The following is a 24,691-nucleotide window of genomic DNA, read 5'->3' on the forward strand; positions in this document are numbered from 1 at the left end:
TTACCTTTCCTGCTTATTCAAGTGACTTTCTGGATAAAGCAGCTGTTCCACAGGAGTTTGGGCAAGATTAAGGAAAGCTTTCTAGCTGATACTACCTCCTAGAAGTTGTAAGGATGTACTTTCAACAAAAGTAAGAGAAAATAGTTATAGCTTTAAAAAAAGCATCTCAAGTGGTGGAGAAACTCATCCATCTGGGAAGGCACAACAGGGCCTTGGTGAGATCTTTGCCACGTTAGGAAGCTGCAGACGACAGTCTTGAGAGCTATCCTGTGAGCATGTAAGAAGCCACTTACAGGGTGGCTGCAGTGGAAGGCTGTCACCTCCTGTCCCTGACTGGGGAGAGCTTTTGGGAGAGAATTAGCCCAACCTTTTTTGTGGTGCATCTAAATATCTTCATCTGCTGAAATGCAAGGGCTGGTATCTGCATTATCCTTTCTTCATTACTGACAAACCTTGAATTAGTGACTGACAAAGCTCCTGTGCAGCTCTCCTGAACCAACAGCTGCTGCATCAATAAATGGAACAAGCAGAGTGCTAATCCCTGGAGACTTAAAAGTGGCTTTTCTATGATAGGGAACAAAGGGACAGTAGAACTAGTAATGGTGTAGAGTTCTGAAAATGAAACAATTTGACAATAATTATATTATAACCCTTTTGCTGCTGACCTATCAGCACCAAGGGACAGCTAAGCGAGTTACACACTCTCAATTTAGACCTCAACAGAGCCTGTTAGGAATTTAATTCAATCAGAAAACACAGCCTAAGCATTAGAAAAGACTTCACTTCAGAATTCAGTAGGGTTTATTCTACAAATCTTAGATCAATGCCAATGATACAAGCTTTATGAATTCTCATTAAAAATACAAGTCAGTATAAAGATTCCAATAGTAATATAATGCATGATGATTCAGTTTCAAAATTTAAGGAATGAATCTGTGTTTTGGACCATGCTACAGAAAAGGGGAACACAATGTAGAAAGAATATTTAGTTTACCTCCCTTTACTTGAGGAGGGGCCTGTGCCTTATTGCCACAATACCTGAAAAAGCAATATGAAGTGCATAGCAGCCTTGCCTGTACAGTCTCTAGGCAAAACTGTTGAATTTAGTGTCATAGTCCTCCTCCCCCTAGTTCTGGTCATTAAGGTATATTTTGATAGCCTGGTATCATTAAAATAACTTAAAGCTATTGCAATACCATCCCCAAAATGGTTATAAACATCAGTCCTTGGAGCTGTAAAATGTTCTTGCGATGCACTGACACTTTTTCCCCATGTTAACCATTTTGCCCAGTCTTTCCAGGAACACTAAATACATTCCAATTAAAGGTGAATTAGTTCCACATTCAAAACTCTCCTAGGATTTAAATGAAGTCTCAGTGCAGTCTAATATTTAATGTGTTGTTCATAGCTTCAGGCACAGTTAGAATGTAAATCAGACCTCTTTTCTTGACCCTAGCCCTCTGATGTGATGGAAGGTGTGCTAGCTTTCAAGGAACTGCTGGAATTTGGCCCCAGAATTGCTAGACCAAATGCTTTGGACTGGGGGAGAACAAAACTACCCTTTTTTTCCTGGGAGCTGCCTGCACTTAGAAGGGGATTTGGCTTCATAAAGCCACACCCTAAGCCTAAATTTTAGAGAAAAGTTTAGTCCTCACAAGACGTAACTCTTGAGAAGATGTGCACCTCATCCCCCAAATGCTGCAGTACTTCTGTTTATTCCCAGTGACATTTTCACCCTGTCAAGACCAGTGGGCATCTCTGGTTGAGCCCAGTCATTTCTTGTAGCAGAACCACGCGGATGGTGCAGAGCAGGAATCATGCATGGATCTGCAGCAGCACACAGGGAACGAGGCTGAACAATATGCACACAGTTCTGAACAGGACTTTGGTGCAGACAGTGATGCTTAACTGAAACTCAGCTTTTACCAAAAGACTATAGCATAATACAGAATTCTGAAAGAAAAGGGTCAAAAGAAGCCGGTGACTTCCATGCACCAGTTAAAGAAAAAACCCCTCTTGCATAAACGGAGCAGCAGCACAGAACAAGCACCCACTTGGCTACACCAATACATCTTTTCTGCTGTAGGAATTTTCAAAAATTATCCACCCAACATCATACTACCATGTTTTAGCATCATACCAAAATGTAGTATTAAGCCATCATGCAGGTTTGGGGAATTTCTTCTGCTGTACTGAACACTGCTGTACTTGCTTTGATTACGTATTGTCAGTCTGATTTGTCTTTGTAGTAGATGCATTTTTAACAGTCACATTTAATCTGAAGTAAAAAAAATTCAGTAGCCCATACTGGGCTGTTGTCCAAAGTGACAAAAAAATACAAGGTTGTCAACAAACTGCATATATTCTAGAAAAGGGGGTTACTTTGCATTTAAGTCATATTTAATACAAGACAAGTTGGTCTGAAACTGTGAACTGATTCTATTTAGAACAAAGTATGGCACAGATTCCCAATACCTATGGACACTGTGTAAATAACAAATTTTTCTCTTTGCAATGATTATCAATTCGCCAAAAACAGTATAATAGTCAAAAGGGAAGGGTGAAGGAAAACAGATTTAGGAGAAGAAATAAAAATGCCTAAGAATTGAAAATAAATGACTTCTTTTGTAAGAAACTTTATTTAACTTCATTTTTAAAAATGCATTCTCTCCTCAGAACAAATGCCACCATAAAAAAAAAAGATTGCAGTAGCACACACTTGCACTCAAAAGGAAACATGCAAAACTGATGGCTGAAAAATTTTTGCATAAAAATCGAAGACTTCAGGCAAAAGCTTGCCCCTGTGTACCTTTAGGGACCCCAGACCATGAACAGCTTTCAGTGCAATGTCTCTTGCTTCCAATTGGTGGGGAAACATATGGCAGGAGCTTGTCTTCTGACAGCTACACTCTCCCAGATGTTTGAAGCAAAAACAGTCTCAGCTATGTTTTAAAACATCGTTGTTAAACTGTTGCAGGAAGTACAAACAGAATTCAAGAAAATGTCAGAATCCAGTGAAGAAAAACTTTTGAGATCTACCCTGTGCCATACACTTCTTAAAAAAAAAATTAGACAGAAAAACAAATTTTATTAATACACCCTCTTTAAATTTTTTATTTCTGAAAGCAGCTTTTTATGCAAATCAAAAGCAGTTCCTGAGTAACTGCAGTAAACAGTGTCTTTTAAATATATTTGCGCCTCAGCTCTTCCGTTTTGGTTCTTCCTTGTTTTTCTCCCCAGTTTTCAAGTTTAATCTCAGTTCTTTTTCAAAAATGTGCAAGTTCAGTTAGCATCGTTTCCAGAAGTCCACAGCTTGCAGGTCTTCCTGCAACAACTCTAAGATCTGCACATACCTAGGCTGTAGTCCTACCCTATTGCAGGCTTTGCTCTCAGACCTGTACAGGATGTGCCCTCACGTCTTCTTCAGCATGCGCCGGGACTGCCACGTGTGGAACTTATTGTAGGCTGTCTGCAGCATCTCTTCTATATGACTTACCAACTGAAACAGGAAAAGGGAGAAAACATTGTCCCAATTGCTGGAAAAGAGATCCCCTCCCCTTCCTTTCAGGTGCATTCTTGCTTTTATTCACTACGAGTAATCTTGCTAAAAATCAGAGAAAGGACCTTGAGGCTCTTTTGTAAAACATCCATAGAGGGAGCAGTGCAGACAACTGCTGAGCTGAAAGGTAAGGAGGAAGTGACACCTCCATTGTGCTGTCTGTTCTGGTATTTAGTCTGTGACCACTTCAAATCTGACATGGGGGGAAGAGTTCTGAAGTTGTTCAAGTTCTACTTCATGGTGGAAGTGAAAAATGAAACGTGACTTCCTCCTTCTTTCTATCAGTCCTGTAATTTCAGATTACAGTTCTTGTCAGTTGCTGGCATCACTCCACAAATTGGACAGGGAGAGGCAACAGCATAACTGCGTACCCAATTTCCCTCTGTCCATTTCCTAATCAACAAAAAAATTAAAATGCCCTAGCATAAGAAGTAACAAAGCTATCATCCTCTCATAGTTAAGAATGAAATTATTAATATGCACCCAACATAATTAAACAGTACTTTCCCCTTACATTTGTGCTTAAATATTGTCTCCGAATCTTTTCTTGGAATGGGCAGAGCTTTGTAACCTGAAATCTTTCCAAGTTGCTCCTCATTTTCACAACCTGTGAGAGACAGAAACCAGTATTACAATACTGAAGAATTACAGTAAGACAGAAGTTTAATTTTCTTTAACAAACTGTTCTCCAACAAAACACCTTATAACTAATTCTGGGGGCTACTTCAACTTTGTGTAGTTTGAGGAAGGAAAGTTATTAAAATATCAGTCCCTAACACTTCTCTGTATTTAATTTTGAGATAAGTGCAGTATGACTGAAAGTGCAGTGTGTCACTCTGATTACCTCCTTAATAAACATTATAAATAGATACAAGATATTCAGAAAATGGTAAGGTTTTTTTTCAAGCAAAGACTGGATTTTCAGGCCACATTTGCAGCAGACATGCAAATGTATCTGAATGCAAATTTTAATCTTTGTTATCCATGTGAGGTCAAAAGTAACAGAAAAATAGTTACAGTCATAGACCTGGCTGTAGACAAACATCTGTCCTTGGAGGAACTTAGTTCTCAAAAGCAGTGCATGTTCTGAAGTTATGACAGTGATTTTTGCAATGGATAGAAGAATAAGGGAAACTTGCTTGTACTGTCACTGTGGAGGTTACTTTTTGGAGCTGAGGAAGGGAGGCTTTAGTTTTTGTGTTTTCAACTGGAATGAGAACCCTGCAGCTGCAACTGAGCTGCCCCTTCTGTTTGAAACGGGCTAACAGCTACTGCTTCTAAAGGGAGCTAACAGGCAGGCAGGAACAAGGATGATTTTATTTAATAATACCAGCAGAACTACTGAGAAAAATAAGGTTTCATGTTATTTTGTGACTTTCAGTTCCAGGGATGAGTAAGTGCTGCACTGATTTGAGGCATGTGTATTAGTTCCATACTTCAGTAATGACAGCCATTCTAAACCACATCATAACCAGGGGCATAAGAGGAGGCACTGCCTTACCTTTTCTTCTAGGAATGGCGTGTTAACAGGAAAGCAGGACCAGAAGTGTCGTAGCAGTTCCCCTACTGCTGCATACAAGTGTTTTAGTTCAGACTGAATGTCATTTGGCACCATCTCTGCAACAGGAAAAAGGGTTTTTTCACATCACTCAAACAATCCTATGAAAAATGAGAACTAAGGCTAACAAAGGAGCTCAGTGATGCACACTTCCACTACAGTCACAGAATGACTGGTTGGGAGGGGACACTGAGATGCCTCACAGAAATTAGATCAAGACTATCAGCAGCAGTTAGATCAGGTCAGCTGCTATTTATAGCTCTATACTTGGAAGCTTGTGTATTATTTAGAAGATCCACGCCAGGCAAAGAATGGACACCAAACCTAATCCAGGATTAGAAGCAGTATATTTGTATTGTTCTAACAGTGTGGCAGTGCTGCTGCTGGCTTGTCCTAACAGCACAGTGCTATGAACTCTGTGGTGGGTACTTCCAGTTTTTCCTTCTATCTTATGCTGGCAATATGGTTACAGCATGTGAAAGATGAAAAATCCAGACAAGAAAAAAGAACTGTGTTCCAGACATTTTTAGAGAAGAAAGGGTGACAGGGTTCAAGAACAAGGAAAGAGCCACAGCTGTAAAAACCCAAACAAAAAGTACAAGTAGTCACTCAGGATGAACACAGTGAACTGAACAGTGAATATCAAATTTTAGGATAAGGCTGTTAAAAGAAAGAAGTGGTGGTCAGGCTCAAAAAGTGAAGTGTAGCACCCAATATGTCTATTGGGATGGGTAAGAAAGCCTCACCACTGCTTGCTGATTCCTTTTATTTCAGTACCATAAAGAACTCTACTTGCTTTTTCAGCTGTCTGAATTACTTTCTGCTGCTTTTCAGACCAAGTAACACAAGATAAACTGGAAAACTGTAATAAATCCCAAGAACAGGGATTAATCTGCTGTGAGACTGAAGAGACAGGAACTCAAACTGGCAGCAATGTGACCATAGGGAAAGGGATGGTTGAATGGAGGTGTGAGAAGGAGAAGCTGATTTGCCCTTGCAGTCTACAAGGAAGTTGCCTTTTTTTCACAGCAAGCTGTGAATCTTAAATGCAGGCTGCAAAAAGTTTGGTTTCAGATTATTATCTAGGCTTTGCTTCCTTAAGAGTTTTCACAAAGTATGTTATATTCTACGATCCAGGGGGGAAAAAAAAGCTCAACCAGTAAAACCCCACATCTGTAAGACAATTTGGTATTTATCAGATGCTTCCATCATTACTTGCTGTGTAAAATGTTCTCTCGTTCCCTTGCCTCAGCGCTGGTGTAGTCATTACCACCCCCATGGTGAGGCCAGAGGTGGTATGGTGCTTTTCTTTTGTTGCTGTAACCCAGTACTACTCCAGCTACACATTTCCATACTTTCCTTTATCACTGTTTTAAGGGAGAGATGAAACAGCAAGCCAGCTAGTGCTGTGCGATGCACCAGGATACAATTAAAGCATTAGACATCCCAAATCCTTACGGTTTATGGCTTGCTGTGTTCCACCCTGCATAAGTGCTCCTCCAGGTGACAGGACTGCAATAGTGCTGGCAGCATCACCACTTGAAAGAACCTGGAGAGAAAGGGAACAAATATTTCAGGTCACTTTTTCTAATAAAATCTTTTTAAATTATACCTTTTCTCTGCCTAGACCTTGAACAGGCTGTGCATGTACTCTAAAATAAGACAGAGTATTACTATGCAGAAGTGTAGCAGAATGCTGGCTGCTTTACTTGGGCCAAACTAGGTTTACAAAGAGCTAAATTCAGATGCTGGCTGGGGAGATTGGCCACAGGGCTCTGCTGCCCTCCAGATGCCAGCACAGAGCTTCTGTGCAGCCCACAGCACACTGACAGCCTAAGTGCATTTAGGAGCAAAAGACCAGTTTAAAAACCCGTTCACTGTAACCTCCTATACTTCTCAGAGTGGGATGAATACACTGGCCTGTGTGTGACTGTCCTCCTTTACTGTTTCCCCAAAAGAAAGCAGGAACAGAAGAATATAACCGAGCATCAGCAATGACTCTGTTTCCTCTAGTGTAGATTTTAAATATAACAGCTCAAAAGTTATAGTCTAAACCTTTAAAATAAATCAGTTAACAGAAATTGGAGATTACTGACGTTTAAATTTTTCATGGTAAACTTCAATTGACATGAGACACAAAACTATACAGAAAGATGCTAAGCTAAGATCAAGAGGGGCATTTTAAAAATATACTTCCATACCTGAGTTAGTTTGGGTACATATGCTTCCATTTCTTGTCTAATACTCTGAAATGAATTAATTATATCCTGACTAGTTGCATATTGCTGTGATTGAATTGGAGTTGGACCATGGTAATACCTGTGAGGTGAGAAAAGGGAAGGGAAAAGTGTTACTGGTAAGAGTAAATCAATAGAAAACTCCTGGACAGTTCTACTGCTTCTAATTTTAGATGCTTTGCAAAGTACTGGTAACAATACTTTATTTATTGACAAAGTACAATATATTGCCACATGGGAAGAGGCTGGGTTAGGAATAGTACAGCAGCAAATAAGAGCTTCAATTGTTGAATCTGTGATCATCATTTTGCCAATGAAAAGCTACCTTTGCCACCAAATTCTGAAAATATCATTAGAAGGAAGCAATTCACATCACTTTCAACTGACATTAATGTAAATTAAGTTAGGTGCACATGTGGAACTGTTCTCTTTCTGGTAGTACTGCTCCTTTTCTGATGTTACATCTAAGGTTTTCAAACTCAAAAGTCTAGAAAACAGGAGGACTACCACTAGAAGGATCTTAGAGCAGTGAGCAGCCCAAACTATCCCAACTGTACTTTTTTGCCTGGGAGAGGATTTTTCTTGGAATCCCATATATTTTCATATGTAACACATTTTTCCACTGAAAGCTGCAATGATGTCCTGAACTGTGAACAGAGGTCTGTTAGGCTTTCACAGAAATTACATGTCAAAGCCATTCAGGTTGGCTTAGAGACTTAACCCTTTGAAAAGTAAGATGGAATTTGGCAGGGGTGTTGGACTAGATGATCTCCAGATGCCCCTTCTTACCCCAACCACTCAGAGAAATAAAACTACAAATTTAAGGGGAAACTGGTTTATGCAAAAGCTCATCTTAGGTTTCTAAACTTAGCTGTAACACCTGAGTATGGCACAGTAGGGACTAAATGAGCTGGTCCTATGTGGGCTATGATGAAACCCCTGATAAACTGGCTCTGCTGAAATAGCTGTGCATTATTTTAACTTACCTATCAGACTTCTTTAAGTTTAGTGCAATAGTTTTAACGCTATTATTCTTTGTTAAATCTTCGTATTCAATGGCCTCCTGCAGTTTTACCTAAAATTATCCAAATAATGATACATGTTACTAATGAAGGCACAAGTCCATACATCCAGTGCTTTCTTCTGGTGCATCAAGTTTGAGCTGAAGGGTTACTAAAAACCTTAAAGAAAACCCAGGTATGGAATGAATCATGCCTACCCAGAGGGTAGTCCAGAGGGAGTGATGCCCAGTGTTGTTCAGGATGGGCCATTTGGAAGTCTTGGCACCATTGCTTTTTCTCCAGATTCTGCTAAAATTAGGCAGTTCCTGCTACTTCCAAAACATGTTCCAAGAAGTATACATAGATAATCATTTTTGCTCTCTATTTATGTCCATCTAACTCCAGATTAGCAGAAATACTCATGATTTAATAGTTGGTGCATAGGAGTCTAAGACTAAAACCACAGTAATTACCCCGAGCTATCTGGTGACTGCAGAGCTGTGGAGTATTAGCAGTGAGAGGTAACAGTGCAGTGATATCAGACTTTGCACAACTAGAAAACTATCTCTGAAGTCTCCTTTTCTCCTGCTACTTTCACTCTCCTTTTCATCACATTTCTTCTAGTCTTGCTATATAATTTTCTGCTCAGTATAAAACTTCACAGCTTTTGAGGAAAGTCAAAGACTACCCCAACACTTGCCAGCACGTATTCTACAAGGTTTTCTCACAATACACCAAGTTTTGAGTCTCTCTGATGTTTTCTGTTTAGGCTGTCAGCTCCAGAAAGAATATTCAATTCAGTTTTATAGCAATTACAGTACTCTCTTTCATTTTGTGAGCTGCTCTGGTTAGTCTAGACCAGGCTGTTGCCCTGTATTTCACTGCACCAGGTGTCACTACACTCAGTTCAACCTCACTTCAGTTTCTGACTAAGATGAAGGCTGTCATGTGCCAGTTTCATCATCCCCTCCACAAACAACACACTTGACAGGTTAATATTGGTGCTTGAACACCAATATCCTTTTCTGATGGATGTTCTCTAGAAGTTTTCAGGCATTTGAAAGAAAAACAAAAGGAAGGGGGCTGAAAATAGAACTGCAACAAATGGAAAGAACCAGATTTCTGAGTCCAATCTGAAGTATCTTAGAATTTTTTACTTTCATTAGGCACTACTGAAGAGAAAAACAGCACAATACTTCAATGTGTAACTTATTTGTGTTTACTAACAGAGGTAACAAGGCTTCTTACAGGCTGTCAGGCTGTTATTCTAAACAAGGCTAAAAAAGTTTTACTTCAGATGTGTAATAAACCAAGTAAGGAACTTTCAGCAATTTTTTGAGAGACAGAGCTTCCAGTTCCATTTAGTTAGAATCACATCAGCTAACTTTATACCTTTTTCAGTGGTGGCTGAAAGAAATCTGAATCCCTGGAGTTTCCATCCGTACTGCTGGTCTCACTGTAATGGTCATTTTGTGCTTCTCTTAAAATAGAGAAACAGCATTAAGAAGAATTCACCTCACAGGAAACTTAAGATACAAGCTAGAGACAAAGTAAATACATCTGTTTCAAAAACTTCATATGCACGTTCACATACTTTTTTCCCCTTATGTCTTAATTTCTAGCAGTTGGTGTAGACAGAAGGAACCAACTCCTCACATTAATCCTGTTTGTCACAGGGGAAACTCCACAGCAGGGCAAGGTGCTGGTCCCTCTCTTCAGAAATAGCAGCATGCCGACAGTGCATGTGGGACACAGCAAAATCATGGCTGAATTAGAAACACTTTGTATACACAGTTATGCAACCAGTATTAGCAGAGCTCTGGGAGCCCTGCAGTACAACTGCTCCAGGAGCCCTCTCCTATTGTGCCTTTCTGAACTGAGAAACAGAAACACACTTTGCCCAAAAGAGATTGCTTAAGGTTCAGGGTACAATTTGTGCAAAACAGAAGAACAATGTGAGGGAGCCCAGCTAAACAGAAGGAAGTAACTAAGATCTCTCACAGTTAAGGTCTGTAGGATTTGGGTAGAAATCCTTACTGGTTGTCCATAAAGCAATTGTAGAGCAGGTGACCTGACAGGTGGTTTTGGTCAGAGGCAGAGTACTGCACCTGAGGAGTCTTTCATCTGATCCACCTATGCCACACTGCAGGAAGCCCCAGCAGACCTGCTCCTGGAAGGCAGGAAATAGGAAATCCCTGCACCAGACCTCACCTCCACTACTTCTGCTGCCTTCACCAGGGTTAGGCATCTAAGGCACACCCATTCTTTTCTTTTTAATCTGCTTTATATCATGACTCAGTTAAAAACAGCAGTCATCATTTCAAACAGCTCTGAAAAACTTCTATAAAGTCAAATGAAACCTAAAGGTATTTTCATTTTTAGAAGAAAATAATTCATTCATAAAAAGTTAAAAGAAAGGGCCGTATGAATAACTGAAGATGTGCTTTTGTTTTGGAAATTCCTTAAAATTTACTCTAAAAACCTATTAAACAATGTTGAAACTTACTGTTTCCTGAGGCCAGCTGCAAGGACCATGGCACTATGATGATTAAAGCGTTTTATGATGGCAGCATTGCTGCTTTCTCTAGCAGACTTTGAGGCATTTGATGTAGAGGCCACAGAAGCAACACCATAGCCCTACAAAGAAAACAACATTAATTCCCTCTTGGCCCCCAGAGCAGCAGGCCAATTCTGTTTTCCCTTGAGTCAAGCATCAAGCAGCCCTCTCCTCTGTATCACCATCATCCAGAGAATTGTTTTCCTATTTTTGCCCTACCATCTCCTTATGTACCTTGAAAAATCTCCAGTGACTATTTTATTCTGCTAACACTTGACAATTTAGAGGTGTCAGAGAGAAGGTAACAAGTCTTATACAGGTAATTTTATAAGACCATGATATAAGTAAAAACTGAACTAGTTTAGAAAAAAATTAAGGATCGCCTATGCAAAACAGGCATTGATGGCAAGGAAAAGACAGCAATTGTTTTACTGACTGATTTTTAACATCTAGTGGGACACCAGCAGCCTACAGGCTAAAATACACCTGTAAGGAGGATATGATACCACTCGAAAATTCAAAAAACTTCAAGCTTTAAAATGCTGGCAGAGTTCCCCACTTGCAGGTGGCATTTTACCCCATGGGCTTGCTGTTAATTAGCCTCAAAAGCAGATCAGGGGCACTTCAAACACACCTATCCTGAACTCATGTCCAGTTTCAGACTGCTAGCTTTGGACAACTCCCACAAAAAGAAAATGAAAAATGAAAATCCAAAAAAATGCCACAAAGAAACTTAAAAATGCAGCTTCATTATTAACTACAACTGAACAGTTTCAGTTACATAACTGTAGAAAAGCACATCTCTAAGTTACTTCACATTTTGGTACACCATTGATATGAATTGTTTTAACTTGTTCTTGGAAGCAGGTAATAATTCAAGTTAGTTGTAATTTTAGCAAAAAAAATATGTGAAGCTAAACAAAAAACACTGCATAAAGTGTCGTTCAGTTAGGCCGAATCAAGTAGCAGTGTTCAAAGTAAGAACAAATCAAAGACTTTTTCCTGGTTTGTGCTACTCTTCTGTACATTGTCACAGACTCTAAAAGGCAGGAAAAAACCAAAGAGTTCACTTTAGACTAAAAAGCAAATGGAAGAGAAGTCTTGTATTTACACGCTGCACACCAAGGCAGATGTGACCACACAGGTCCATGAGCAGTCTCCATTTCCCTTCACACACACAACACCAGGAATGTTGAGTACCCAACCACTGCAACTTCCTAGTAAGGGATTTGTTTTAGAATACGCTTCTGTAGTGGTTTTAAAAGAAATATCCATTTAAATGTAACTAAGAAGGGGTATGGTTTTCTTTTGGATTTTTTATTTGCTTTCTGTTATGTTTCCCCAAGAACTTACTTCATCTAATGTTTTATCTTCCAAAGCTGTTAAATCTATCAGAGGGTTTTTCACTCCTTGAGACACCATTGCTTTTAACCCTGTGTGAAACAAATTTTTAAAAAATCATGAAAAACTGTATCTAAACAAATAGCATCACTATGGGATCATTAGGTTATATTTAATCTTTAAAAGAAGACAAAGGTTCTGCACAGGCCTAAATAACACTGGGACTAAAACTTTAAACCCTTTTTAAAGTTCCATTTAAAATAAGCAATAAATGTGGGAAGTTACTCCAAAACATCTTCCTACTAATTAGCCCAGTTTTCACCAACTTCTACAGATCACTGAACACTGATTAAAAAAATAAATTAAGATGCAGTTATAGTAGTGGGATCTGGGAAGCAAAAATTGCATTTCTTCTACTTTTGGCACTGTTCTGCTGCCCTGCCTGGGTAGTATGACAGTTTATATCTGGTGATAGCTTTGACTTGTGAGGGTTTTTGCATTCCTAATGGAAGGCTTTCAATACATATTATGGAATGGTGGTAAGTGATCCCAACTCTCCACATTTCTGTATCATCAGAAACCTATCTCAAAAGTTCATAAAAAAACTTGAGCCAGATAGTATCTTAGAATTTCAGATTAAAAAGACTGACAGAGAACAAGGATGACAACTCCTCTGGAAAATTTGGGCTAATAGAAATCTCATTTACTAAAACCCCATCTATAACAAAAGCTGTACCTGTTGTAAATTGTGCACATACCACAAAACAAAACCTATTATGTACACAGAATTATTCCATAGTAACTGATGGCACATAATCAATCTACCAGGATGGTATGCTATGGAATTTGTAGTAAAGCTTACTTCTAATGCTGCCACTTTCCAAAGGTAATTTGTTCCAAGAAATGCTCTCACTATGAAACATGCTCAGAATGGCAAAGCTGTTGCTAACTTGCCATGACCATCTGTATCTTTCAGAGATAACCAGCTTACCTTTCTCATCCAGTTTGGCACATTCTGCAAAGAGGTCTTTTGAGCCTGTATTGAGCCTGTCCCGATGAAAATAATGAGACTGAAAAAATCGTGTCCAGAATTCCCTCTCAGTCATGTTATGTGGAACATTCTCTGCATATTTCATTTTTACTGTGAATAAAACCCAGAACAATTACAAACTGTTCCACAAATCTTAACATGGTATTTTATATCACCATTTCCTTGATGGCTTCCTTGCTTTCTGGCTGCCTCCATTTACCCCCATTAAATGGAAGGGACTGCAGGAATTAAGAATAAGTGAACAGGTACTCATTTATGCCTATAAAGCTTTGAAAAGTACAGGCAACAGTGGCCTGAACACTCTTGAATTGCCTCCACACTAGGGGCCAAAATCAATCAGTGTCAGTGTTCATTACAGTGGATGGGAAATGATGGAAAACAGGTTATTAATTGGAACCCTGAATAGGAAAGTGTCATGGAAATCAAACATTTACTCACAATTTAAAAAACAAAAAGTCAACACAAGTTAAAATGTTTTCATTTAATAAAGTCTCAGATGAACGTTTTAGTCTTTCTACAGCAGGACAGTAAAAAGACTTAATCTTAAATGGATGTGTTTGGTATGTAAAACATTGTTCTTACCTGCAGGGTATGTCCGAAATATGGATTCAATAATATCTGAAGTCAAGTTGTACCTCAGCCCATTGCAGCCATCTGTCTGAGGCCGTACATCAGCCTAAGAAAAAGCACACAGGGAAAACAGTCTGGATGTTTTCTCTAACTGGAGAAGGAAAAGAACTGGAATCTTGCAAGCAAGGTCTGCTACGGGTAAAATAATCTTCTTCCTCCAGTAATCCATAGCGTATTTGATCGTACATAGGTATTTTACAATGAGGAATCAATGAGCAAACATGAATTATTTTATTATACTTGTCATTTAAGGGATGATTTAACAAGCAGACTGCAGGCCTTAGAAAGCAAAGACCACTCTATTGGTCAAAACAAGGTATGCTTAATAAGCATTAATTTATGCTTATCCTTGTGTCAAAGTTAAAATAAGTAAGCATACTGTATATGCCTCATGTTTTATTATTCACTCAACAATTCAGCTAGTGAATGGTCAGGGGCTATAATGAAGTGACAAAAAAGGATTTATGGCTCTAACACCTTATTCCCTTATACCATAAGTATACATACTTGTACACGAAAAACATCTTAGTATAACTGATAAGTAACACTGAATTTAAAGCTTGAGGATTAGCCTTAGTCAGAACTTTGAACTTAGTGATCTCTTTAGGAAGCTCTGGAGGAGGTGAGTTCTCTGTCCAGTTCTCAGAAACAGGAAAAGTACATGATTGCTAAGGCTGCTGCCTTTTCCTCCTTTTCCTGTATACCTCAAGGCTAGCTTTTGTACTATCTTTTTCCTAGGCTAACATGCATTCTGAGCAGAGCCAGTCAGATTTAACTTGAATTGGGACACATGAATATCTAAGATATCCTCTTCACAAATGCAGAGAACACAAACATAACCAGGTGGTTTAAAAACATTTTAGTTTTCAAGGTTTGGTGGGTTTACTTTTCGCTGTGGTTCTTTTTTTTTTAACATTAAGGTGTAATAATAATGGGAGACAGGAAATCAGAGCAATCAAACTTGTCTGGCAAATGATTCAGGTATTTCCACAGGGGGAAAAAATTCAAATGGTTGTACAGCAGCTAAATTAAACCAATTCCTACCTCCTCTTCCTCTCCCAAATCCACTGTGGGCACAGTCACAGTCACTACAAAGGTGGAAGTGGGATTCCATCTAAAGAGTCCTATCTGAGAGTTTTGTTGCAGAAGCAGAAACATATCTCTGTGTGAGCAATCTGAAGTTGTACCTATATTACTTTTAGACTGCACTGAATTTATTGAAGCGCAATTTCTACAAATGGCTAAAATAACTGAAAGTTAGAGAAAGAAAGAGAGAAAATGAGCTTCCAGATACACAAGTTGTTCTTCAAGTAGCTGAAAGCATGTACTGATTTAAAAAATTGGGAAGGGAATAAAACCCTTATGTGGACAGGTTCATTTGTGCATGTCAATGCTGTCACAAATACGCTCTTTAATTTATTGAGCTCATACATTTTAATCTATCTGTGACCATATATTCACATCACTTCTGTTTTACAGAAGGCAAAGCAGCAGTACAATCATCTGCCTATTGGCAATTTAAAGTTCAAATTTGGCACATTAAACTGACAAAATTTTGAGGTTGCAGATTAGCAGGAAACCTTTTTTTTTCTCCTTTACACTTGGAATAGCAGAGAGATGTTGAGAAACCAGGAAGGTTCATGTATATGGGAATAAAGTGCATGAGCAGAACTCTGACTTTCCCCAATTGGTTTGCTCTAAAATCCTGTAACTTAAAGGTTCAACATACCAGGAATGCTGCAGAGATGCCCACTTCCTGCTTATTAGGTGCTGCAGAATTATCCCCTGCATTCAGGCTTAAACGGTTGGCCCAGAATTCTTCAGCACTGATTACTTGGCTCACAACAAGGTCTTTATAGAGCTGAAACAAAACAGGATCTTCTTGCAGCATTCTGGTAAAAGAATGTATTGAAAAGAATTGAAAGACTGCAGAATAAATCACTAGTATTTCCACAACTAACACAAGTTCACAAAAGGAACAGAAACCAACTTTTCTTTCAAAATGCTGTGCATTTCTTAACAAGACTGTATAAACAACCAATGTCAATAGCACTGTTTATCTGAAAAGACTGAAGAAATGGATGGTAACACTGCAAGTTAGAAAACAGTAATGCCTAAGGAAAAGTTAATGTGGGATTCATGTCTTGTCCTAAAATATTCTGTGGTGCTTTTGTGTCTTTGCACACCAGGACTGGAATCTCCTGAACTGTAGAAGTACAATGAGTATTCTTGCTGTTCCATAACAGAAGTATGGTGAGGGAGGAAAAAAGATCTGAGTGCTATCCAATTCTTGGTTTAAGGTCTTAAAATTCAGTAGCTAGTGCAAGAGTATAGATCACAAAATTTGTATGGGATATGTACGTATGGGATATGATCTCTTAAAACACATTACCCCAATGGTTGTTCATTTATGTTTCTGTGGTAACAGTAGGATCTTCATCTCTTAATCAGAGATGTGTCTCACAAGTGTGAGACACGTTCTGTGTCACTACTTTCACCAGGGAGCAATGTTTACAGAAGTTATCATCCACATATCAGGTATGACTACCCAAAATGCAAAGACTATGCACCTGAATCTTCACTCATGCTTAAGCAACTGTTTTTACAGCTGTGTCCCTTATTAGAAACCCACTGGGCTATTTTCAGGGAAGCGTGTATGTGTGTTCACAATCTGCCAATAACCTCACCAGTCTTTATCGCGTACCTCAGGGTCTTGATCAATTGCAAACAATGAAAAAAAATAGGAGTCTTAGGGATACGTGGTCTAGGCATGAACATGGACAAACAGCAATCTGGACAGAATGAAAGCCTTTAGCTGCTCTAAGGACAAAGCAGGATGAGGTGGAAGTGAAAGCTTTGTGGCAGGATTATTATGTTTTAACTATCAGGGTTTCTCCAGTTTTTCTTATTGTCACAAGTACGGATTAGTGGCAATTCTTACAAATTAGTGCAGCTGAAAGCAGTCTGTTATTCTTGTTATTTCATTAAAGCTTGGAATTTTGGTATGTACTCAACTCCCACATATCAACAAATGAAGGAAGTGCCATGGGGACTCTGGATGTTGTACCCTCCCACAACAGGCTGGATCTTTTCTGCCTGATCTGTTGCAATTAAGCTAATGAAGCCCCATCACCAGACTTGGGCTTCTAATCAAGCGACCAAACTATGGCTGAGTAGGTGCAGGGATTCTGGCCTTTCTGTAACTAGAAAAGCTCCTGATACTTTATGGTGTAATGCTGTAAAACTCCATTTAAGGAGGCAAAGATTCAGAGCTAAGACTGCCCGTGTTCTCAGCACCAATACTGCCAGAAAAAAGGCACATAGCATAAAGAAACAAGTATGGGAACAGTGCCAATGCAGGCTTCACTGCTGCAGACCCTAGTGGTTGCTGCAGTACTGGAACCAGTTAATCCTGATTGTGTCACAGCTCCAGCACAAGGGCTCTTGCCCTTCTGCTGGGAAATCTCCTTGTTAAGATCCAGTTCGTCCCATGAGGCAACGCTCTCACATTTTGAAAAATCTATGCTCAGAGCTAGAAGAGTATTTGGAAATGGAAGCCATAGACACAGGATTCACAGCAGACACTAAAATGAGGTGAAACTTGTCAAAGGAGATGCAGAGAAGAGAGCTCTGTGGCCACAGGGATTGGATTAACAAACATGTTAAAGGAACGGAAATGTATCTCAAGAGCCCATATGGGAAAAGGACTTACATCTTCTACATCTTCTCAAACAATTTCTTAGAATAAACATCCTGTATGCCAAATAACAAACTGCAGCCTCTCAAGTGAGATGCATGAAAATACCTAACAATTTAGCAGTCTATAAAACAGCAGGAAAGATTTGAGGGGCAAATTGGGCTTTATGAGGAATAAAAAAAATCACCAGACTCCACAAAATATCTGGAAAAGGAAGAAAAAAGTCTTTCAAGCAGCTTTTCTAACTGATATATATATATATTTAAGAAGACTAAAGAGACAGGCTGCCAGTTGGGTGCTCTCCTCTAATAGCTATGGGTAAGAAAGACCGGGTGGCAGCCAGACTTGCTGCCTTTACACCTCAAGAACGTGTCACTAAGCACACAAGTGTAGTCTCAACATGTGACAGTTATGCAAGCCTCAAGGAACTGCCTGGAAATTGAAAGCAGGGAGATTTTTACTAGGGAAACAAATGCTGTATCATTCATGATGTTGAAATAACAACTGTTAACAGCAATACACAATAGTTAGCTAACAGTTAGAAGAAAAAACCCAACAGACTTTTAGGCTGCTATCCCTTTACCTGTTCTTCTCCTCAAGTTCTTTATTAGCTTTCCTTTTGAACTTGGGCAAGAGCTGTTGAAGAAGATCCTTGACCGCATCTCGCTCCTTCACCGCTGTGCTTTCATTGGAGAAGTGGAAGTTGGTTGTGTCCCCTGCATGCAATACCAGCTGCAGCTGAATTTTAGCTTTACCTTCTGGACTGATTTTCTGGCCTAGATTGCAGAGAGACAGACAGTAAGCTTATACAAGAAACTGTCTTCCCCAGAGTATTTGCTTATAAGCAGTTATTCTCATCATCCAATTAAATACCATTACCCTGCGTGTGAATTGCAGCTGTGAAAATGGAACAGTCAGTCTTCCCCTTGAATTAGATTGAATCCTGCACCTTGTTCACGCTAAAATACAAGATTCAGACAATAGCAGCCTGTTGCTTAATATCCTTCAGCTCCTGCTCAGGAGTCCTGATTCATCTTTGCATTCCCCACAGCATCCATTAGAAAACTGCTGCAAATGAGGCTGTCATCACCTGGACACTTTAACCTGGAAGCAATCCAGGCTGCTGCTGAAAGGTGACCTCATTCCCCCCTTCCACTTCTTCCTGCTGTATTTCTTGTATGATTGCTAGTGCTTGTGCAGCAAGGTGAACCAAGGAACTGATTCCCTGAAAAGCACCCCCTTTTGTTTTTCCAGCTGGCCCAGCTCCTGCAGAAGGATAGTCATAGGAAAGCAGAGGTATGGTGGGTAGGAGCACATCTGGATCCCAGTTTCCAGTGGTGAGCTAAGTGCAATTAGCCGTTAGTGCTCCCCAAGTTAATCACCAATGCCTCCAAGGTACTAGTACACCCTCATGACTCATAAGAAGAACCTAATTCCTGCTTCCATCCTCATAACCAGAGGGAGCAGAGGCTGGGACACCTATACTTATGGACTGTTGTGCTATAGTGACTTTAGTGAAGTACCACAAATGGCACTAACCTAACTTTTAATATCAGCCCTTTCTCCAAAGCAAGTGGCAGACAGGAACCAGATGTCAACACTAAATCACCTTCTCTATTAGAAATTTACAAAAACATCTCACCTTTTTTTCATTTCAGATGACAAAAAGCACATCTTTCATCTAAGTTAAAAACACTTCAGTGCCTATATATGTACACATTTAAAATACAAAGTGCTTAAGTGTAAGTTAATAGCTAAATAAAAACTTCATAAAGTTGATTATTATAGATGAATGGGGCTTTTAAACTTCTTATCACTTTCTTATTTAAGAATATATCATCTTGGTTCTGATTCATCACACGCTTTCAATCATGCTGCAGTGCCTGTATGTGACTTTAAACAGCAATAATCACTAAACCATTACCAACTGACACACACAACTCACTTTTATTCCTTCTTTGGCATTAGAGCACATGATATATGAAAACTAATTGGAGCCAGAAAGGCAGCATGCTATAGACATCTACTGTTTAGTTTTGACTTGCAAGTACTCTGCTATTGCCACAGCAAATGCTTATTCAGAATGTTACAGCTAGGCCAAACTACAGAAGCTGACACTTCTGAAGCTATGGTCTGTTGGATGAAAATAAAACTGAGTTCATTTTATATGAAAATCGAAACAGCTTTAGATAGTGAATTAAACAGATGACGTGCCAGATAGTTTCTGTGTTGGACTGAAAATCCTTTATGCTTCCTTGATCCTCCTCCCACCCTTCCCTCTACAAGCATATGGCATAGATTATTTATCTGTTCAATTTATTGCAGAAGCTTATCAAAGTTAATAGTAAATGCAGCAGATGTCAGTTAAACATCTGAAGACTGCAGAAGTTCTGCTGTAGCATCCTTAAGCTGGTGATACTTTACCACAGTCCTGATCTCTGCTGCTACAGAGTAGCCTGGCCAGAGCTCCAAACTTTTGCAACCTTGCTGAGGTAGCAATACCTAGCATTGCATGGCAGGTGAGCTTTGTGTGACTTAGGCATCCGTGGCAGTAGTGCTGAGTGCAGCAGGGGAGTGCTCACTCACATTTGATGTCTGCATACATGTGGCTGACGGTGAAGCGGTCCTTGCCCTCAGGTGCCCAGGCAATGCGTTCGGCCATCAGGTACAGGGCCCCATCCTGCTTCTTCTGACGCACCTTCTTCACTATCAGCAACACTTCTTCAGATGACGTTGCCATTGTGGCTACAGTGAGCTGTTAAAAACATACAGTTGAGCCAATTAGCTGTGCTGTAACACTTTCACTACTCCTATCTATATTAAAGTATTACAGCCCCCATTTATTTGTTCACGCCTATATAATTTTGGGAGTATTTCAGATAAATGTGCTCCCTTCTTTCAGTGCAATCAGCAAATTTATTTGCTACCTAAAAAAATTCATCTAATTATGTTGCTGATACTGCTTTTGATCCACTAAAAGACCCACAAATGTTACTTTTAAACTGATAACTAAATTTTCCTGTTTTACTGTCTTTTTACTGGTTTTTCTAGTTCAGAAGAATACTGAAGCTAAGCAATGATGAATTCCAAATCTTCTCTGGCACTGGCAGCAATCCCTTCTTCAGTGGGAATAGCAGATGCTAAGTCATTTCAGAAAAGGGAAGGATACAAGGTATGTGAAAAATCATGAATTTTCAGTTCAGTGTGCTAAAGATAAGGTAGCCCAGTAAGACTCAGGTGTTCTTACTGTGGTGGGTTTTGCCCATGGCTTGAACAATGATTTGTACGCTTGACTGCAGCTGGCCAGTCCCCCTCCTCCAAAGTCTGAGGAACTAATGTTACAAGGACTACAGCACAATGATAATTCTGTCAGCAGTCTCAAACCAACAGGACTTTGGATACTTGCTGCATTGTTCCCCCCAGCAGTCACTACCATTCCTCTCCCCAGGTTCACCCTACAGCCTTAAATTTTTCAAGAGATAAAGGATATGGTGAGTATCACTATACTCTGTCAAACATACTGTTGGTACACTTATCAAAAATGTACATCTTTGCTGAAAATGTTTAGTATGTCCAGTTGCTGTATTTTGTGTATCATAAACTTTACTACTGATATGCAAAATAATATTTTTCCAGTGCTAATGTGGATGTTACATGTGCTTCAGAATACCTATAATATTGCTGGGATGCACACTGAAGTTCAGATTGTAACCTGCACCAGCTATCACACTACTAGCAGCTATCACAAAATGGTAATTCTAAGCATTTAAATTCACATACTTTTTTTCTTAAAAAAACCCAAAAAACAACAAAACACCAACCAGCAGCAAGACAAGATATTTTATTCTGACAATTTGGACAGTAGCACAGCATTCTCTTCAACAGAAGTCTTACAAGGTCCTGTGCAAATGAGTTAAGTAACAGACTAGATGGAAAGATGTAATGGCAAAAGGGCTCTGCACTTACAGTTCACTCCTTCACCATTCCAGCCATCCAAGGCTTTGCTAAAGAGTTCAGTCATGCTGAGCTGAACGTGGGGTTTCACATCAGCACCACTGCAGCAGTCTCTAGAACACACTATGCCACATTCAGAGCATCCTTGATAATACTTCTTTCTCAAAGAAAACTGCATGGCATGATTTCAGGACTGTTCCCTAGCATAATCCATTACAGTCTCCCAGCAGCACTATTCCCTTTCAGTGCTATTCACACAACCATTTTATGTAGTTTCCTGTTGCGGGTCTGCAGTCTCATCAGCACCTTATCCTTACTGGAAAAGGCAGCTGGCCACAGACTCTGAGACTGGAAACCTCACCATGTGCAAGACCAGGGATTTGGTGTTTTTCTCCCCTTGTTACTTTATAGTCCTTTAAGGTCATTATTATCCAATGCAATGGAGGCAAAGCCACAGAACACAAAGGAATTCAACCTGTACAGAACAGCAAGAGAAAGGAAAGCATTTCCACATGCAGGCTCATTCTGATGCCAGCTGCTCTGCTTTTCTACCACGCCATTTCACCTACCTACACCCAGTCTTTCAAGTACAGAAGCAAAGAATCAGCAGCTACCAACTTCTCCTTCAGAGCCCTTCTAGTACCCTGCAGTGTGCAATCTGTGAGAGCACAATTATCCCGCAAGTGGCTCATTCCACCTTCTGGGAGGGTGAGCACATGGCTCATGCTGTTCTTCTTTCTGTCACTGCTGTACTTCCTTTTTCCTGCAGTAATTTACAGTGGCAGTGGGATGATACAACTCCTAAGCACAGTAAGCATTACCCAAAATGGAGAAAACCCTGAGCGGTCTTTTGAACAGTACATCAGAAAGAATAAAAAAAACTATTAATAATAGGGATTTAGGAAGGTTACCATCTGTCACTAATGGAAACAAAATGGCTTTGTGTTACAAGAAGTACCGGAAAAATTCTAAAATAGGAATCTTGCTTCAAGATTTCATTCCCTGTCTCCTACAGGGAAGGCTACATCCTTGCTAAGCAAAGCACACACGCTCAGCTTTTTTTTTTGGGGCACGTAAGGCTTACTATGCAGCAGAGAGCCATCAATGATGCACTTGTCCCTGCCCAAAACTCATAACCTCTACATTTAACATCTGAAGTTCCCAAGAATCAGTACTATGGATGATGACATTGCTGCTGTGCAGGGCAAGAACTGCCCCATGCACACAGAGAAATACTGTTATTTTGTGGCTTTAAGTGATAATTTTAAACTGCTACAGCATTAGCATTCTTCAGCGGCTAGTTCAAGTATGAATAGGAAGGTCAGACAATTTATTTAAAATTCTCCAGAAAAAGAGGTTGGTCAACAGCTCTAAAAGCACTTGGATCAACCAGAAGCCCTAACAATGAGGTACAGCTTGTCATCAGGCCTGTCTTGGGGATGTTAATTTCAGCTGCAGTTTACAATAAGCAAGGTCTATCAGGAAGCTTCAGTGTTGGCATAGACCAAAAGAAATGTTCTGTGTGATTATCTACCTACAAGCCCTCCCCTCCCAGCTCTGTGGGAACCAACAGCTTCTGGAAATACCGTCAAATTCCAACAGCTATCCTTCCTCCATTGCAGTGAATCTTCCTAACCACTCTTAAGATATAGTACCTCTCATCTCTGTTTTTTACAACACCTGTTCTGAACGTTCTCTCTTACCAGCACTTTGCTCCAGTCTCTTTCCATATGGTTGTGTCAAGTTCTGAGCAGAAATAAAGGAAACGTTTGCACGTTTCAATAATCCTGACTTGGCCAGGGTGAGCTCGGGCTGGCAGGCAAGCTCTGACAGATCAATGCAGGCCTTTCTGCTGCTGGGCTTCCACTCCCCGCAGGCAACAGCAGAATCATGGAATATCTGTGCCAATGGCCCAGTCTGACCCGCAGCGGCACAGGGACGCTGCCAGCTCCGGGAGCGGGCAGAGCAGCGCCCCGCGGGGTGGCAGGGATCTGTCAGCGGGATGGAGGAGCGGCAGCAGCGCCCGCTTGTCCCGGGCACGTCGGGGGGAATGCACGGTCCTGAGGGGCCAGCCCGGCCTTCCCCGGATCCGCATCACTCACGCTCTGGGAGGGATGTCACCCTGCCACGAGACGGGCCCGAGGACACCCGCACGGTCCCGGCGGGGTCTGCCCGGCAGCAGGCAGGGAAGGCGCTGCCACGGCACCTCTTTGTTTGCCGCCCGCACCGGGCCAAGCGCGGGGCGAAGCCCGGTGCCCCGGCAGCAGCACCGCCGGCGCAGCGCTGCCGTCTCCCCGCCACCGCCCGCGGCCCCGGGGAGCGCAGATTGCCGGTGCCGCCGCCCCTTTCGTCCCTTCCCTCACCGCAGCTCCGGCCCGGCCACCGTCACACGTCCGCCGGGCAGGAAGGAAGCGCGGGAGGCCAAAGGCCGCCGCGGCACCATCGCGACGCGGTCCCGCCGCCCCCGGGGACGGATCGCCGGGGCAGCGCGGCCGTGAGGCGGATCGGGCTCCGCGGCCTGCCCCGCGCCGCTATTCGGCCGCTCCCCGTGCCGGCAGCTCTTACCGTGCGGGTTGCGCCGGGAGCTGCTCCGAGTGCGAGCGGCGCTACGGGGGTCGGGCCGCGGCCGCCGCCGGGGCCATGGGGCGGGCGGGGCGGGCACGTGACCGGAACGGGCCGCGGGGCGCCGGGGGTGGGGCCCGCACCACGTGACAGGGGAGCGGCTCCGAAGCCGCGCGTCCCCGGCGGTCACGTGGCGCCAGCGCCCCTCCCGGCCCCCGCCCCGGTCACGTGGCGACCGCTCCCCCGTCGCCATGACGGCGGCGGGCGGAGGGGGCAGTTACGCGGCAGTAAAACGGTACCGCCACCGCCCCCCCGCCCCCATCCCCGCCGCGCCCGGCCCGGCCCGTTTCCCGCCGTCACCCGTCCGCGCGGGCCCCGATCGTCGCCCGCCATCGGCCTCGGCGGCCCGTCCTGCTCCGCTCCCGGGTCGGCGGCGCCGCCTCGCTGCGGGGGAGGGGCCTCCCCTCGGCCCCGGCCCGCGCGCCGGGAGGGAGGGGGCGCCGCCCGCGTCACGGCGTCACGTGGCCGGCGGGCGGGTGCGCGC

General features: G+C 41.7%; 1 protein-coding gene across 3 annotated transcripts; it reads right to left on the reverse strand.

The window, feature by feature from the left end:
- Positions 1-802: 802 nt before the first annotated feature.
- GTF2H1 (general transcription factor IIH subunit 1) lies at positions 803-24,505 on the reverse strand. Of its 3 annotated transcripts, none has more exons than XM_084208370.1 (15): positions 24,151-24,505; positions 20,218-20,386; positions 18,215-18,407; positions 15,664-15,826; positions 13,887-13,980; positions 13,245-13,394; positions 12,266-12,345; positions 10,862-10,992; positions 9,748-9,835; positions 8,341-8,429; positions 7,319-7,436; positions 6,576-6,666; positions 5,061-5,176; positions 4,074-4,166; positions 803-3,499 (listed from the first exon to the last, which is right to left on the reverse strand). In XM_084208370.1, the coding sequence occupies exons 2-15, from the start codon at positions 20,369-20,371 to the stop codon at positions 3,413-3,415; spliced, it is 1,647 nt and encodes a 548-aa protein (XP_084064496.1). In that variant the 5' UTR covers positions 20,372-20,386; positions 24,151-24,505; the 3' UTR covers positions 803-3,412. The 3 variants fall into 3 exon arrangements, with proteins under 3 accessions (XP_084064496.1, XP_084064495.1, XP_084064497.1); XM_084208369.1 differs by lacking the exon at positions 24,151-24,505 and adding an exon at positions 23,289-23,742; XM_084208371.1 differs by lacking the exons at positions 803-3,499; positions 24,151-24,505 and adding exons at positions 3,551-3,846; positions 23,289-23,743.
- Between the last annotated feature and the right edge of the window lie 186 nt (positions 24,506-24,691).

The sequence above is a fragment of the Fringilla coelebs genome, assembly GCF_963513975.1.
Source record: "Fringilla coelebs genome assembly, chromosome: 6".
In the NCBI taxonomy this organism is placed as follows: domain Eukaryota; kingdom Metazoa; phylum Chordata; class Aves; order Passeriformes; family Fringillidae; genus Fringilla; species Fringilla coelebs.

Coding starts and splice junctions, on each gene's coding strand:
- GTF2H1 (XM_084208369.1), bottom strand. CDS start 23,315: ATGGAAAGAGACTGGAGCAAAGTGCTG. Junction 18,408..20,217: donor CATGTATGCAGACATCAAAT/GTGAGTGAGCAC, acceptor TCTGCAATCTAG/GCCAGAAAATCAGTCCAGAA. Junction 6,667..7,318: donor ATGTACCCAAACTAACTCAG/GTATGGAAGTAT, acceptor CTTTCTCTCCAG/GTTCTTTCAAGTGGTGATGC.